The 17876-nt window shown below is 38.8% G+C and overlaps 1 protein-coding gene across 3 annotated transcripts in view; it reads left to right on the forward strand.

Annotated features, from left to right (window-relative positions):
- GRHL2 (grainyhead-like 2 (Drosophila)) overlaps nt 1-17876 on the forward strand; it is a 199417-nt gene that overhangs the window by 147990 nt on the left and 33551 nt on the right. For all 3 annotated transcript variants that reach the window (XM_011983481.1, XM_011983482.1, XM_011983483.1), the window contains 3 exons: nt 10252-10339; nt 10846-10985; nt 15739-15770. In XM_011983481.1, the coding sequence (XP_011838871.1) occupies nt 10252-10339; nt 10846-10985; nt 15739-15770 (260 nt within the window). The remainder of the gene's footprint in view (nt 1-10251; nt 10340-10845; nt 10986-15738; nt 15771-17876) is intronic.

The raw sequence follows: 17876 nt of genomic DNA on the forward strand, positions 1-17876 counted from the left end.
TCCAAAGTACTCACTGGAAAGTGAAGTGGGCTGTCTCAGGACAGCATGTGAGACTTGGGTGGGAGGGTGCAGATCTAGTGGATTCTAATTTGCCAGTGAGTATAAGAGGACTGAGCATTGAAATGTTTTGGGCTCTATGAACTCTGGGAAGTCAGAAACTAAAGTTCCTTTCTAAGACAAAATCCTGCTCTGGAAAAAAAAAAAAAAAAAATTCTCGGAGTAAAGTCCAAGCTGAGTTGGAAAAAAAAAAAGGTGAGAAGGAAAGAGGTCAAAATGAAAATGAAGAGGAAGATGGGAAGGGATACAGAGTAGGCAGATCTCAGAAAATCTGACTATATTTGTATCACTTTGCGAACACACCAGATGGGGACCCTGGGAGCCACGAAACTAGAAGAAATCCTGGCTCACTCATTTCACTTGAAAATGACCAACAGAAAAGAAAAAGCAGTTGAATCCCATACAATGTTTTATGAAAAAAGAGATTAAGATCAGACTGACTTCCCTATGAATAATGAATGCATTTCAAAAAGACAGGCCCACAAAACAGGTGAAAACTGTAGCCTAATATTTCAAAATAAGCTAAATGAAATTAAGGAAATAATGGACGTTATGAAGATCAACATAAATCTCAATTTGAAAAAGTCAACTTGAGATGTGTAGAAAATAGAATGACTTGAAAAAGATGAGATGGAATTCAAGGAATTTAGAAATAAAAGATTAAAATGGATTAGAAATAAAAACTATGCTAGAAGCAACACCAGAGTAAATAAATATAAAAGATAATGCTTTAAGAAAAGAAGCTAGGAAACAAAATTTTTAAAATCAAAGGAAATGAAGAAAGAGGTGTGAGAGAAAATACAGATATAGAAGAAAGGTAACAGAGATGTAATATAGACCGGGTGCGTGGCTCACACCCATAATCCCAGCACTTTGGGAGGCCAATGTGGAAGGATCACATGAGTCCAGGAGTTCGAGACCAGCTTAGGCAACAAAGTGAGACCCCTGTCTCTACAAAAAAAAATGTAAAAATTAGCCAGGTTCAGTGATGCATGTCTGTAGTTCTAGGTACTCGGGAGACTGAGGCAGGAGGACTGCTTGAGTCCAGGAGTTTGAGGTTGTGGAGACCTATGCTCCAGCCTGGGTGACAGAGCAAGACCCTATAAAAAAAAAAAAAAAAAAAAAAAAAAATCCAATATACATATAATAGGAATCTTTGAGGAAAAAAAAGTAGGGGGATGGAATACTAAAAATACATTGCTTTAAATATGCATTTAAATACATATTCTCAAAGGAAAACCTTAAACAGAAAGTATATGTATTTAAACAGTCCACCATGCACTTGGGAGAATTGATCCACTATAACCAATATAAAATAGTTAAGCTATTGGACTTTTTGAAAAAAGAAAATAATTTTCTTTGGGCCTCTAAGTAAATAAAATAAATATTAAATCACTTATAAGGAAAATTTGATTATCAAACTTTTCAACAGCAACACCTTGTCAGAAGACAATGATATTTAAGGTAATCAAGTAAAGAAAATGTGGGCCAAGGATTTTATACACAGCCTAATTGACTTTGAAGTGTAAAGACTGCAGGCACAAACAAAATAAACAAATCCCCAACATCCAGAGAATATTTCTTCTCAGGGACTCTAGTAGTGAACACAATTTAGACAAGCAGTATTACTGTAAAGATATTGGTAAAACGATGGGTGGTGCGCATTCAGGATCTATTTACCTGTAGATCTAATTCTAAATGATGGCGGAGACAGTGTGACAGTATATTCTGACAAGGTAGACATCGTACAATTGTTTTAAAACTGGGAAGGATAGGAAGGGTATATGAGCAGTAAAATAAGCTGACTAGCTGCTTATAGAGATTAACTGTGAGTGAAAGGATAGTACTTCATATTAGATGCTGGGGAGAGAGAGGAATAGGAAGAAGATATTAGTAGCCAGTTCACTGTTGCCCATCACTCTTTTTTAAAATTATTTTTCCCTAAGTTATTGGGGTACATGTGGTATTTGGTTACATGAGTAAGTTCTTTAGTGGTGATTTGTGAGATTTTGGTGTGCCTATCACCCAAGCAGTACACACTGCACCATATTTGTAGTCTTTTATCCCTCAACCCCCTCCCACTTTCCCCCAGAAGTCCCCAAAGTCCATTGTATCATTCTTATGGCTTTGGGTCCTTGTAACTTACCTCTCACATGTCAGTGAGAACATATGATGTTTGGTTTTCCATTCCTGAGTTACATCACTTAGAGTAATAGTCTCCAGTCTTATCTAAGGCACTGCAAATGCCGTTAATTCAGCCCATCACTCTTACAGGTGCTGCGGTCAGTTGTATTAAAGGTTTAATACTATTAACATGTCTGAGAGTTCTGGTTTAGCAGTGGCAGGAGAAAGCAGAGATGGTCAGGAAAACAGGAAGAAAACACGTAAACAAGAACTGCATAGGGGTTAGGGACATGCGGCGTAGCAGTAAATATCCCTAAAGTCTCAATGGCCTTTCAGGCCATGATGATTTCAGTTAATGCCAATCATCCAGCCATCAGAGCAGCACAGCAACCAATAGGACAGTTTCCATGACATTGGTAGGACAGTAGGACAGTACACAGTAGAACGGTTTAGGACAGTTCAGAGTACACAGTAGGACAGTTCACAGTAAGGCAGTTCACAGTACACAGTACACAGTATGACAGTACACAGTACAACAGTTCACAGTACACAGTAGGACAGTTCACATAGGACAGTTCACAGTACACAGTAGGACAGTACACAGTAGGACAGTTCACAGTACACGGTACACAGTACGACAGTACACAGTAGAACAGTTCACAGTACACAGTAGGACAGTTCACATAGGACAGTTCACAGTACACAGTAGGGCAGTACACAGTAGGACAGTACACAGTAGAACAGTTCAGAGTACACAGTAGGGCAGTTCACAGCACACAGTAGGACAGTACATAGCAGGACAGTTCACAGTACACAGTAGGACAGTACACAGTAGGACAGTACACAGTAGAACAGTTCACAGTACACAGTAGGACAGTACACAGTAGAACAGTTCACAGTACACAGTAGGACAGTTCACAGTAGAACAGTACACAGCATGACAGTTCACAGTACACGGTAGGACAGTACATAGTAGGACAGTACACAGTATGACAGTTCACAGTACACACACAGTAGGACAGTACATAGTATGACAGTTCACAGTACACACACAGTAGGACAGTACATAGTAGGACAGTTCACAGTACACAGTAGGACAGTACACAGTAGGACAGTTCACAGTACACATTAGGACAGTACATAGTAGGACAGTTTCCATGACACAGCAATCAGTAGGACAGTTTCCAAGACAGTAGAGAAGTTTCCATGACAGTTTCCAGAGGCCTGTTAAATTAATAGACACAGTTGTATAGGAATGGTGAAATATCAAAGGTACAGACAGCATAAGCAATTTGCCCAGAGACACACAGTGAGAATGCAGAGTAGTTAGATGCAAATCTAGGTCTAATTTCAAACTCATTCTCCTGGAATTGATAAATAACTTTATACATAAAATACTGAAATGACAACTGGCATTTCAACACTTCAACAAAGAGCCAAGGTAGGCTTTAGAAACAAAACCAAACCAAAAAAATCAGCTTATATCTTTAATTCAGCATATTAAACATTTTCAAATGATGTATAACAGACAATTTTTTAAAGCAAAAATAAGGAAGCATTTAAATAATTTGAATTCTCTTACTTTATTTCAGATATTCTGGGGGAGACTGTAGAATCCCCCTCCATGAATCCCCTTCTTGGAAATAAAGAATAAAGTTAGAGATGACGAGAAAGAGGGGAAAGAATTGGATAGAGGAACCTGGCAATCCATTCATATTCACTTTGGTAGTTGGAATTGAAAGTGAGAGAGAGGGCTTAAGGATTCTCCTAAAATTATTTTACATTATAGTGTTAATGTAATAAATACTAAGAAAAACAAAGAATAAAAGCATGCATAATGTACAGCGAATGTTATGTTGTTGTTCACCTAAGTCCTAGAATGAGAGGGACTATAAGACACTAAGAGGGCAGATACAATTACTGATTGATTATACCTTTTGTTTGAAAATAGTTTTATACATTTTCATTCAGTTATTTTAACCTGTAGAAGGGAGATGGTGAAAAAGAGGATTGTATGGATTTTTCCAAAGCAGTTGTTTCCTGAAGTCGTGTTAAGAGGGTAATCTGTGGCAAGGAAAGAAATGGTTGAAAGAACCACTTATTTGTGTGAATATGTTTGTAAATATGCATAAAAACTGGGAAGGACTATGTCAACAAATACCTTGCCAATCAGAAAGTAGGTGGCATTTCCAATAGCTCCTATTTTGCATATCAGTCTAGTAAATATCAGTGCTAAGTAAAAGAAAATGGTTGGAGAATGTTGGATAAATGATAAGCATTTATTCCAAGTAAGTAGTGATGTCAAGAGGTTCTAGCAGGAAGTTACACATCCTGATGTTAAGAGTTGGAGTGGGGTGTGTCAGGAAACTCATAAGGAAGAAATCTCACAGGTCCTGCAGGGTGTATTCATCGTAATTACTGTCAATTTATTTAACAAACTAGACCCGAAATCTTTTGCTGTAATTTGTCATCATTGTTGCACTCTAATTTCCAAATTCAAGTAAAACTGATTCCTGGGAGATTAAAAAGAGAAATAAAAGTTTAATTTGTATCCTGTTCAAATGCGTGTGTAAATACAAATGCCCAATTTGACTTGTCCTTTCAGGCAAAAGAGTTGAGGGCTATTCCGCTTTAAAACCATGCATTTTTCTCATCACAGTCTATAGTTTTCAAGAGATGGAATTCTGCACTATTTACAGTTCTCCAGCTTGATTTCGAATGAATCAATTAATTAATCAATTGTAATTAATCTCACATCTGCGAGAGTGCAGATGAAAATAAAGGGCTTCCCTAACCATACTTGGTATTAAGATACTTCTATTGAAATGCATGTGTTAATACATTTTAAAACTTTGGGATCTGTTTATATACCTACCTATATAGATACCTACATGCATATCTTTATGCTAACATTAAATTCTTTCACAATCTTTCGTGAAGATTTTGTGTTACTGCAAACAATAGCTATGCATGGTGGAAAAACTGAGAAATAAAGCCACATTCTTAAAATACATGTACAGGAGCAACTTAAGTGTTAAATAAAAAACAAAGACAGCCATCGCCTCTCAAGTGGTGGCAAAAATGATCACAATATTGGCAGGAATTTTTCAGATATATTTTCCAAATTTAACACTCTATAGTGAACATTTAGATGGAGGAAATTATTTTCAAATGACAAATTTAGTATTTGTAACGAATTATTCTCTTCTGGAAGAACTAGACTTTTGCACTTTAATAACAGTGGAAAGAATATTTTCTCAAAGTCTCAGGTCACAAAGAATCATAGAGGTGGAATACTTGGAAGGTCTTGCTCAAGGAGTGTTTTCTTTACTTTAATGGAATGTGTCGAAGCTTCCCGGGGTCACTGTGAAGTCAAAAGCTTTATTCTAGAAATAAGAATTGTGGTTCTCTTGAGTGGATTTATCAAAATTGTTTTGTCATGCTGATAGCTGGGCATTCTGGGCAGGAAATTTCTTTTGTAGAAGGGCCACCATCTGCTTTATAGATACTTTGTGTTTTACATTAATTCTTTGGATTTGGCATATAAAAGAGTGCCTGAAAAATAACAAGCATGTGACTTTGCTAAATTCTACATTGAATATACAGGCTTACCTCATTTTATTGTGCTTTGCTTTATTATGTTTCACAGAAAGCAGGTTTTTACAAATGGAAGGTTTGTGACAACCCTGTATCGATCAAGTCTGTCAGCTCCATTTTGCCAACAGAATATGTTCGTGTCTCTGTGTCACATTTTGGTGATTCTCTCGACATTTGAAACATTTTCATTATTATTATATTGTCATGTTTGCGATCAATGATGATTGGTGTTACTATTGTAATTGTTTGGGGCACCTCCAACTGCACCCATATAAGATGGTGAACTTAATTGATCAGGATTGTGTGTGTTCTGATTGCTCCACCAACCAGCCATTCCCTAGTCTCTCTCCCTCTCTTCCTTTGGTCTTCCTATTGCCTGAGACAGAACAATATGAAACCAAGCCAATTAATAAACCTACAGTGGTCCCTGAGTGTTCAAGTGAAAGGAACAATTGCATCTCTCTCACTTTAATCAAAAGCTAGAAATAATTAAGCTTAGGGAGGAAGGCATATCAAAAGCTGACACAGGCCAAGAGCTGGGCCTCTTGTATCAGTTAGCCAAGGTGCGAATGCAAAGGAAAAGTTCTTGAAGGAAATTAAAAGTGCTACTCCAGTGAACACACAAATGATAAGAAAGTGAAACTGCCCTACTGCTGTTGTGGAGAAAGTTTTAGTGGTCTGGATAGAAGATTAAACCAGCCACAACATTCCCTTAGGCCAAAGCCTAATCCAGAGCAAGGTCCTAAGTCTTTTCAACTCTATGAAGGTTGAGAGAGATGAGGAAGCTGCAGAAGAAAAGTTTGAAGCCAGCAGAGATCACTTCATAAGATTCAAGCAAAGAAACCATCTCCATAACATAAATGTGCAAGATTAAACAGCAAGTGCTGACGTAGAAGCTGCAGCAAGTTATGCAGAAGATGTAACTAAGATCATTGATTAAGGTGGCTATACTAAACAGCAGATTTTCATTGTAGAGCAAATAGCCTTCTATTGGGAGATGTCACCTAGGACTTTCATAGCTAGAGAGAAGTCAATGCTTGACTTTGAAACCTCAAAGGAGAGGCTGACTTTCTCATTAGGGGCTAATGCAGCTGCTGTCTTTAAGTTGAAGTCAGTGCTTATTTACCATTCCAAAAATCCTAGGGTCCTTAAAAATCTTGCTATATCTGGTCTGCTTGTGCTCTGTAAACAAAACAACAAAGCCTGGATGACAGCTTATGTGTTTCTGGTGGGCTTAATTTTAAGCCCACTGTTGAGACCTACTGCTCAGGAAAAAAAAGATCCCTTTTAATTGACAATGTTCCCAGTCACCTAAGAGCTCTGGTGGAGATGTACAAAAAGATAAATATTGTTTTCATGCCTGCTAACACAACAACATCCATTCTGCAGTCCACGGATCGAGGAATGATTTTAATTTTCCAGTCTTTTTATTTAAGAAATGTGTTTGGTAAGTCTGTTGCTGCTATAGATAGTGATTCCACTGATGGTTCTGGGCAAAGTAAGTTGAAGTCCTTTTGGAAAGAATTCACCATTTTAGATGCCATTAAAAACATTCGTGATTCATGGGAGGAGGTCAAAATATTAGCATTAACAGGAGTTTGGAAGAAGTTGATTCCAGCCCTCATGGATGACTTTGAGGTGTTCAATACCTCAGTAGAGGAAGTAACTGCAGATGTGATGGAAACAGCAAGATTAGAACTAGAAGTGGAGCCTAAAGATGTGATTGAATTGCTGCAATCTCATAAGAAACATATGAGGAGTTGCATCTTATGGATGAGCAAAGAAAGTGAGATAGAATCTACTGCTAGTGAAGAGGCTGTGAACACTGTTGGAATGACAACAAAGAATTTAGAATATTACATAAACTTAGTTGATAAAGCAGCAGCAGTGCTTGGGAGGATTGATTCCAATTTTGAAAGAAGTCCTACTGTGGGTAAAGTGCTATCAGACAGCATCACATGTTATAGAGAAATCTTTCCTGAAAGGAAGAGTTAATTGATGCATCAAACTTCATTTTTGTCTTATTGTAAGAAATTGTTACAGCCACCCCAACTAGCAACCCACCTTGATCAGTCAGCAGCTATCAACATCAAAGTAAGACCATCTATTAGCAAAAAGATTGCAACTTGCTAAAGCTTTAGTGTGTATTTTTTTAGCAATGAAGTATTTTTAAATTAAGATATGTACATTTTTAAGACATAATGCTATTGCACACTTGATACACTATAGTGCAAACATAACCTCTCTATTCACTGGGAAATAAAAAAAAAGTGTTGCTCTTTTTATTTCAATATTTCTTTTTTATGGGGGTCTGGAACTGAACCTATAGTACCTCTGAGGTATGCTTCTGTATAAATCTTGAAACAGATTAATTATTTTCCCTTTCCTCATAAATAGTACAAAATAAAACATTAACTCAGAAATCAAATTCCTTGACCCAACTTGGGGTGTTTCTGGGGGCAGCTATAATTTATACAGGTTAACAAAATCTAAATTTTATTTCTATTAAATGTTATATTGTACAGAGCCCCAAGCACATAGAAAAATGCCTTACATGGACCCAATAAAAAAAAAAGCTCCTATTACAGACTTTAGTATTTTAAAGAACCCCTTTGCTTATGTTTCACATCCAATTGAAGATTGTATCTGTGCATTTAGCACTTCATTTTTTGAAAATATGTTTTCTAGCACAAAACTGTACAAAACCTTTATATATCAGGAAGAGATTTTCCTAGCAGATAGTTTTATATTTTATGCCCCTTTTGCTGTGAATTTCCATGATCTGCAAGTGTCAATGACAATTCAAAACTTCATATGAAGCACTATAAAATTCCCCCTTTTGGTAGTAAGTAAAACAATTATTTCATTTGGTAGTTTTTAAAATATAAAAATGCACATTTAAATGATCTGGTTAAAATATTAAGCTATTTCAATTCTATTATGTAAAGCTTTTAGAAATTCCCTGGCACAGAGTTAGCTATTATTACTCATTCTCCAAAAATTAGTTTAAAGCCATAAGCCATCTCTTTTGTGAAGCCTTCATTAACCATAAATTCTCACTGTGTCATGGCATCATGCTGGCCAGAATTGGGAATCTGCTTTTCTACAAAAGCCAATTTGATAAGCAAAAAATATATCTCATTGTCCTGTAATAATTCAAACCATGTGTGTGTCTTTGTCTGTGAATTGCCTATTTCATGACTCTTGTCCATTGTTCTATTAGTATGTTAGCTGTTTTTAAAATTTGAATCATTATTTATATATTAAGGATTTGACATTTTATGTGATATTTTATTGCAAGTATTTTTGCCAACCTTTCCTTTGTCTTTTAATTGATTTGTTTGCATACAGAAGGATTAAATTTTTATGTTGTTAAATCTATCTGTTTTATATGTGATGATTTGGGGACAATTTTGGAAGGGTGAAAGGTTGCTGGCCATTCTATGCATTGCTGCTCCCTAAATATGCCACCACAATGGGCAAGAACTGTAAACATGAATCTGAAACTTAGGGAAGGAGTTTAGGTGGGAGATGTTGATCAGAGTGTCACCTACCTAGTGCCTTGTGAAAACGAAGATACAGGTTAATTCTTCCACGGCAAGAGTAGAGATAGAGCAAGGAAAAGGAATCCATTTTGGAATGTCTGTATTTGGGGGATAAGGAAAAGAAAATGAGTTAGCAAAGCTCATAGAGAGATAACCAAAGAGAAAAGATAGGGCATCATTATAGGCCATGAAGTAAAGAGATACAGGGTGGTGGTCAAATGGTTAAGTAGGATGCGATTTGGCGATTTGGCAAGAGGAGCCCATGAAAAAGGCAAATTGCAAAAACAGAGGAGCAAACAGGAGTTTAATAGACTAAACATTTTTCTATTTGGTTGAATGAACACTCTCTCTAAGAACATATGGAAATATTAAAACAAAAACAAAAACCATACTTACATGTACAAAGTAGTCCTACATCTTGTGTGGTTTCCTTATGGCTTCTTTCATTTCCACCACTGTAATAATTTTTTAAAGTTTAAAAGGAAAGCAAAGGAAACATTTTATAGGGAATTCACACTTTAAAACCCTCTCCATGCCTAGGAATAAATATAATGGGTCAATGATTCATCTTCTGACATTTTATTATAATCACTAAAGTCACTTAATGGGTTTCATTGGTTTAGCGAACTGTGTTGATTTTTTCCATATGGATTCAAAACTGAATTTCTTTAAATAGGAAAGATACCAAAAAAGGAGAGAAAATCTGGGAGAGGCAGGATCACTCACAGGACACAAATGTGCTGTAGACTTATGAGTGGTCTTGGCTTTCAGAACCAAAGCCCAACCTTGCCAGAGGAATAGAAATGGGGCTGCCTGGTTTCCTTCTCCCCTGCATTGTTTCATATCCTCATGACTTATGTGTGACATGACTTTTGCATGCTCTGCTAATATGCCTGGCATTGTCTGTATTTTTTTTTTTTCCTATCAGGGAGCAGAAAGAAAAATCCGAGATGAAGAGCGGAAGCAGAACAGGAAGAAAGGGAAAGGCCAGGCCTCCCAAACTCAATGTAACAGCTGTGAGTTTCACTGAGACTAATGTTGCTTTCTAAAGACTGCAGGTGGGCTGTGTCCACTGGGGGAACAGGTGGAAGAAGTGGGTTGCAGGTAAAACTACATACATGCAAGGCATGGTTTGCCTTCCCCTGGCAGTGGAGACAGGGTGATTGATTATCCCTGTGAAAAGCAAATAGAATCACATGAGCACAGTGTGTTTGAGCTAGGAAGGATTTTGCAATAACGTGGAGACCAGCATCCTCCTTCTGCAGACAAGGAATCTTGGGTGCATGAAGGGATAGGAGGGTGTGAGGGGCGTTGAGCTTCACCTCAGGAGTGCTCACTTGAAGTCCATGCTCCTGCTGGTTTTGCTGGGATCAGGTGGTGGGAGGTGTCAAAGTGTGTTCACATCTATGGTATTCAGAAAGCTTCCTAGGAGAAAATCGTGGACTTTAAGACTAGGACTTAGAATTGAGAGTTCTTAGTCATATATGACTCTCTCATTTATGAGTTTTGTGATCCCATCCAGCCTCTGATGGGAAGTTGGCCGCCATACCTTTACAGAAGAAGAGTGACATCACCTACTTCAAAACCATGCCTGATCTCCACTCACAGCCAGTTCTCTTCATACCTGATGTTCACTTTGCAAACCTGCAGAGGACTGGACAGGTATGACCTACCAGCTAACGCCCACCTCCCATCCATCCACAGGGAAGGTAGGGCCTTAAGATAGAAGCATTTCAAGACAGTGTTGACCTTAAAAATAACTTACCTTCCATTCGCTAGAGAAAAAGTCAATGTCATTCCCTATAGTAAATGCATTTTTATAGAAAGGAATGTCTCAGGAGAGGAAACTAGGTCGAAGAGGAGAGTAAGCTGATATTAGTGAGGCGTTGACAAAGCGTGGAAGAGAAAGAAAGCGAGAAGGCTGATAACCTGTAAGTTTTGTTCTGTCAGCTTTGTCATGGCGGGGATTATCCTGACACAATAGAGCTCCACCTAATGGTGGGAAGTTAAACTGCACCTATAACTTCATAAAGTTGCACAAGGGGAGTCTCAGCTTAAATAAAACTCATTCAACAAATTTTCGCTTAGTAAATAAAAAGTTCCCATTTAATAGGTAAATCATTTCACATCAAAATAAAAATGAGGTTGTAGAGAAGCTCCCTTAAGAAATAATTTCTGTCTTCTAGTTATATCTACAAGTGAAACGAAATATTTCAAACTAACGTAAATGTCCAATAATTAACTCACTATGGTAGCTCAAGTTGATGGAATATTATGCAGTCACTAAAATTTTAATTATGTAAACTACGTAGCAACATGGGACCTAGTTATGATAATGTTCAGTGGAAAAAAAAATGTAGAATAGTAATTTGTGTTCATATTATGATCCCAAAACATATAACTGAATTTGAAGGGAGCAAGAAAAATTGCAACACTTTTTACAGGGTTATGAGATATGGCTGATTTTTTGTTTTTGTTTTTAGTATTATTTCTGTTATGTGATAAAAAAAAATTGTGTGAAAAAGGAAAAAAATAATTATTTCCTTAGCATTAACCAGAATTGTTTTTCACCAAATCAATTGGGTTTTAATGAATTTTTGATTCGATGAGTTTTCTTTTAAACCCAAAGTTCTTTGAGGAAACATCTGTTTTGAGAAATAGGAGTATACTGACGCATTTAAGTTTTTCTTCCATTCTAAGCATGCAGACACTCATTGGAATTGACCTTAGTGTAGGAAGAGAAATCACTACTGGCTTTACTTTCTCTTTTAGATGTATTTTGTCCCCCAGTATTCTGTGTTCTTTCATTAGATTCATGAGACAGAGTAACTCTACAACCACGGCTTTTTTGTTGTTATTCATGACCCAACATGGTAATAAAATGCCTATAGCTGTTTCTGAAAACACATTAACACTAAAAACTGATTTAACATTTTCATCCTGTCTTACTTGTTGGATAAGAACAAGGACACAAAGTGGGGAGGAGGAATTTTATAATTTGTCAAGATAAGCATGCCAATACCTATTTTTTTAAATTCCTAAGACCATGGTGATGATTTGTGTCTGCACTGTCTGTGCCCCATGGGATTTTATGAAGCTAGATTTCCATGCCTTCCAGAAGAAGGGATAATTGAGTTAAATTGTTCTTATTGTTTAGTTTACTGTCATGACTCCGACCTCAGTTCCATGTCAAAGCTAACAACCTGACCAGTTCTCTTGGCAAGATTTCTCCAAAACATACAAAGTGTAAATTAATCTGAGGAGGAAAAGTGGCCCTATCTGGCTGCTCTTGACTGTCAGTCCACTGACCTATCCTGCCCCCAGGTGTCATGAGCCCGGCTGTCAGCCTGAGGCAGAATCAGAAGGAAAGTGCAGATGTTTCAGTCTGTTGGTTTCAGCATTTGCCAGGCAGCCCAGTCAGCACCCCCTGTATATCCTGCCTGTATATTCCCCTGTATATCTGAAGGCCTTCCTCGGAGCTCTCAACCTTCTCCCATGGCCTTGGATTGGGAGAGGAGGATCAATGAAGAAGCCTGCCCTGAGTTTCTGGTAACAAAGGAACACACTCAGCTGTCCCTAGAACAACCTGTGACTATCCTGTGATTGATCAGCTAGCTTAGCTGAAGGAAAGGAGCTTGGACAGTGGCTAGGGACTTTCAGACTGCCTTTTCTCAAAAAAGCTAGATGCCTGGGAGATCCTTTCAAAGACAGGAGGGAAGAGGCAGTGCCATGGCCTGAGATTCGGGGATGGAGCAGAGATTGGCTAACTTTGACCTGCAAAACAAGAGCCAGCGGTGGCAGGTCAATAGATATGGCTGGTTTCCCTTAAGTGGGTAGAAAGAGAAAGGGGAGCAAGAGAGACGCAAGGATTTGTAGCATCTCAAAAACCACTACAGTCCTGAGACTTGCTAAAATCAGCTGCATTGCAGCTGTACACAACTGCAGGGCCAGCAGCCCTGTGGTTCTCATGGGCAGTGAGGCACTCCCAAGCTATGCTGAAGCTACAGGGCAGCAGTCCTTGTTCACTCAAGGACATGACCTGGGGAGTGGGTATTTCGCTGTCAGGCTACCTGCCCCCCACCTCTCCCATTATCTCATTGATTCACATGTGGATTGAAATATTCTTGAGACATTGATCAAAACTATTATGAAGGAATAAATCCAATGTGCAGGCACTATGGAGCCCTTCAGTCTCACTCACCTGATATTGAAGCCCTGATATTCAGGCTGTTTTTGTCTGGATGCCTTTAAAGGTCATGTGATTAGGCGAGATTGGGAAAAATGGTGGGATGCAGAGGCATTGTCTTTTTAGATAATGTCTACTTTGCTTGCATCAACCTTCCTCAAAGTTCTTGAGCCCAAGGAGGACTCCTCTCCTCTCTCACACACTCAGAAACCATTTCTTGCACTGTTGTTTGTAAAAAAAAAAAAACTTTTTCCAAATCATAGGAGTTATTGATAAGGATTCAGATTCCTGAGTTCCATCCTTGATCTTTTGAGTTAAAATTCCCCAAGTGAGTTCCAGGAATTTTTATTTACGATAAAGTCTCCAGATATTTTTATGCACTCTAAAGTTTGAAAAACATGCTCTAAAAATTAAGTTAGTGCAATGGGCCCAACAGCTGACATGGTAGAAATAGCGGGTCCTTGTGAGCAAGGAGGAGAAATGACAAAGAAGGGACAGTGATGTAAAGAACATTCTGGAGGGTGGGAAAACACCTAAGAGAAGGCTGCTTCCATCTTTGAGTCACCAACCAACTTTGCAGAGGCCAGTAGTCAGGCCAGATAGATGCACTATGCCACGTTTAAAGAAAGCAGCAAAACACAAGCCAACATGGGGAACTTTATCAAAATAATCCAGTTGCATGGCCAGTGGAATGCCCCAGCCTCCTTCACTTAGGTGGGTTACTCCATATTCATGAAATTAGGCAGTCCTATTCCTTGTACATCCCAATGACAGTTGCTCTGAATGCCATGCTGAGACTTCCGGTGGGAAGAAAAAACTTACCTCCTCTGTTTTCTGTTTAAGAAGAAACTAAGTATACAATACAAAGATCCTTCCAAAGACGGGAGAGAAGAGGCAGTGCCATGGCCTTAGATTTGGGGATGGAGCAGAGATTGGCTAACTTTGACCTGCAAAACAAGAGCCAGCAGTGGCAGGCCAGTGGATATGGCTGGTTTCCCTTAAGTGGGTAGAAAGAGAAAGGGGAGCAAGAGAGACGCAAGGATTTGTAGCATCTCAAAAACTACTGCAGTCAAAAACCACCATAGCCATTAAAAAATTAAGAGGACAAATTCCTGTAGAAATCTGAGCTAATGACTAGAATGACTCATTCCCGGAGAGTTCCAGGTAACCAGTCTTGTTTTGTAACTAGATCTAGGCTTGACGGCATCCCAGGAACTGCCAAAAGCCTTTGAGAAGGTTTGCAGGGAGGTTGTCTATCTAGACACAGCTGTTTCTCACCCAGGCAGAGGCAGGGACAGTGACTAATGTACTAGAATCAGAGGCTACTGTTGAGTTAGTATGTAAATACCTGATACTAACTCACTCAAACACACTCAAACACAACAGTCCTGTTATTCGCTCAAACACAACAGTCCTGACACACACAGATAAAGATGACAAAAGACTCACAATTAATGTTTACAGATAATTGGGTCAAGAGGACATATATACATAGCAGATGCCCTCTGGATTTCTCCCATGGTTCTTTCTATAAAATAATAAGGATGCTTCATAATTTCTTTAATCTGATTCTGCCTTCTGCCATGCCAACTACCTAAAGTCTGTCTTTGGAGATCTTCCTTCTGGCCAGGAACACTTTCCAGAGCTAAATGACCTTTCCTGGCCTGAAGACTGTTGACTCCTAAATTTCTGTGGTTGCAGGGATGCCAAGATACCCTGAGCCCCTTTGGGGAGTAAGTAGACAGGCCTACTTACCATCACACTGCCCTCTTACCCCACTCTCCATCCCGCATTTGATCCACAGGCAAGCTGATTCCAGACACTGTGCTACACAGGGGGCAGGAAAGGACCCACCCTGCAAAGCCAGAGCCTTTGTAAACAATGGATTTTAGATCCCACCAAAATATCTCCTTAATGTCAAGAGTAAGATTTGGCTTAATGCCATAGTTAATCTAATCTGACTGACTTTAGCTAGAAATAATCAGATTTCCAATCTTATTTTATTAAAATCTAGGAATTAACTCCATGGAGATTATAAGGAGGTTAAATATGGATTTCCTTAGAAATACACACACACACACACACACACACACACACAGCATCATTAAACAGATTAGTCTTTTGCCTTTTTAAGAGACAGTTTATGCCTTAGGAAAGTCTGTACATCACGTAATATTTTTTCCATTTCTTCTCTCTGACCTACAGTAAGCCTATTGTTTTGTTCCACAGGTGTATTACAATGCGGATGATGAACGAGAAGGGTAAGACACTCGGTTCTTTCATTTCAACGCTCCAAGTCAGCGCATGTCAGTGGTAATGACTCTTCCAGCACTGGATAACCCTAGGCAGGAAGTGAAACCCTCCTCTCACCTCAGGACTCACAGCTGAGAGACACTTGATTCTGGGGACCATCTGGGAGGGAGGCTGGGGGCTGGAGGAATGAATAACTTTCTACTTCCAGGATTCTTTCCCCACCCGCTTCCTCCCTATGACCCACCCCTTTGAATAACTAGCTGTTTTTCTAAGGGACCCATTCCTTCCATTCCATCCTTTCATCAATAATCCAGTTGGTGAAATCTTCTTGGTAGTTCTTCTTACCTATTGTTTGGCCCCAACACAAGATCAAGATGAGCTTGAGGCAAGACTCAAAGATGACAGCCTACCCTACTTCCGGTACTGTCTGGGATGCACATACAACCCTCAAATCCCTCTCCCTGAGAAGAAGTTAGCCCGGCAAGCCAGTAGTGAGGCTGGTTTGAATATCAATTGGACTGAGAGCCTTTTCAATTGTGGGCAAGAGACAGTCACAGAGACGCCGTATGTCTCTACATTCTGAATGTGGTCCTACAGGCTTTCAGTAGCAGCCAGATCTTCAGATTGCTTTCTCTCCATTAATTCAGTTTGTAGACTCAGAATTTTAGGGCCAAAAGGAAACTTTAAGGTCATTTAGCTGACCTCCCCTCGTAGATGATGGTAACAGCTATACCACCTATTTGACAAGCAGTCAGCCATTTTCTACTTGAAAATTCCTAGTGATGGAGAGTTCATGTGTGTGAGATAGCTCATCACACTATTGGACAATTCCAGCTCTTAGGGAGTTCTTTTGTCTGTTGAGCTGATGTCTACCTTCTTTTGACTTCTACCATTGGTCTTAGCTCTGCTCTCTGGATAAGTCTCATCTTCCCTCATCATTCAAACATCCCCTTCCTCCCTACAACTGTTCTTGGTAAAATATAGTTTTACTTCTCAACATCTTAATTTCCCTCCCAGGTATACTACTAAATTTGTTAGTAGTCTCCTTAAAATTGGCTGGGTCAGAATAAATATATGTTCTGAACCACGTGAGTTGCAGATTATATTGGAAGATTTCTTCTTAGGACCTGGATGCTATTTTATACTCAAAGCAATCTAGAACTACATACATAGCTACTTTATGTTCTTGGTTGCATTACATATGTGTCACTAAAATCTTTACATCTTTTTTCTTCAAGCTACAGTCAAACCAGGGCTTCCCTATTCTTATATAATTAATATATTTACTTGCAAAACATTTCACAGTTGGCAAAATGGAGCAGATATTGCTGAGTTTATTCCTAGAGCAGAGGTTGGCAAACTATAGCCAGAGGACCAAATCAGGCCCACTGCCTGTTTTAGTATAGTCTGCAAACTACAAATGGTTTTTACATTTTTTTCAATGGTTGAAAAGAATTCAAAAGAAGAATAATATTGTGTGACATGAAAATTAAATAAAATCCAAGTGTTCTTAAGTAAAGTGCTACTGGAAACAGCTGTGTCAATTCATTTATGTATTGTCTGTGGCATCTTTGCTGCTACAGCAGCAGAGTTGAGTAGTTACAACAGAGACCATATGGCCTGCAAAGTCTAAATATTGCCTGCCCCTTTGCAGAAAAAGTTTGCCACCTTCTATCCTAAAAGACAGAAAATCTCAAAGGAGTCAAATGATTCCCTAGCTGATGAGGAGCAGAACCTCATCTAGCACTTAACCTCTAAATTCTGAGTTCTAAATCTTCTAAATACCTAATTAGACTGTTCTTTCTATCTTGGCACATACATACTATATTCCCAGTGGTTAGAATGAACAGAAATGACTAGCACTGTCAATTCTAATCAGTAATTCCCATGTTTAATGAGGCACAATGTGGAGTCACAGAAACAACATTGACTCTGAGCTCAGGAAGCCCGAGTTCCACTCCTGGGCTACCGCTTACTAATGTAAAGCCTTGGGCCAGCTCCTTGATCTCTGGGCTTTGGTTTCCTTAATTTGACATTGAGGATCTTGCGTAAGATCTCGAGGATTCCATCCAACAGTAACATGCTATTGTTCTCATGGGAAAACTTAGTATTAT

Source organism: Mandrillus leucophaeus, unplaced genomic scaffold (genome assembly GCF_000951045.1).
Source record: "Mandrillus leucophaeus isolate KB7577 unplaced genomic scaffold, Mleu.le_1.0 Scaffold250, whole genome shotgun sequence".
Taxonomy (NCBI): domain Eukaryota; kingdom Metazoa; phylum Chordata; class Mammalia; order Primates; family Cercopithecidae; genus Mandrillus; species Mandrillus leucophaeus.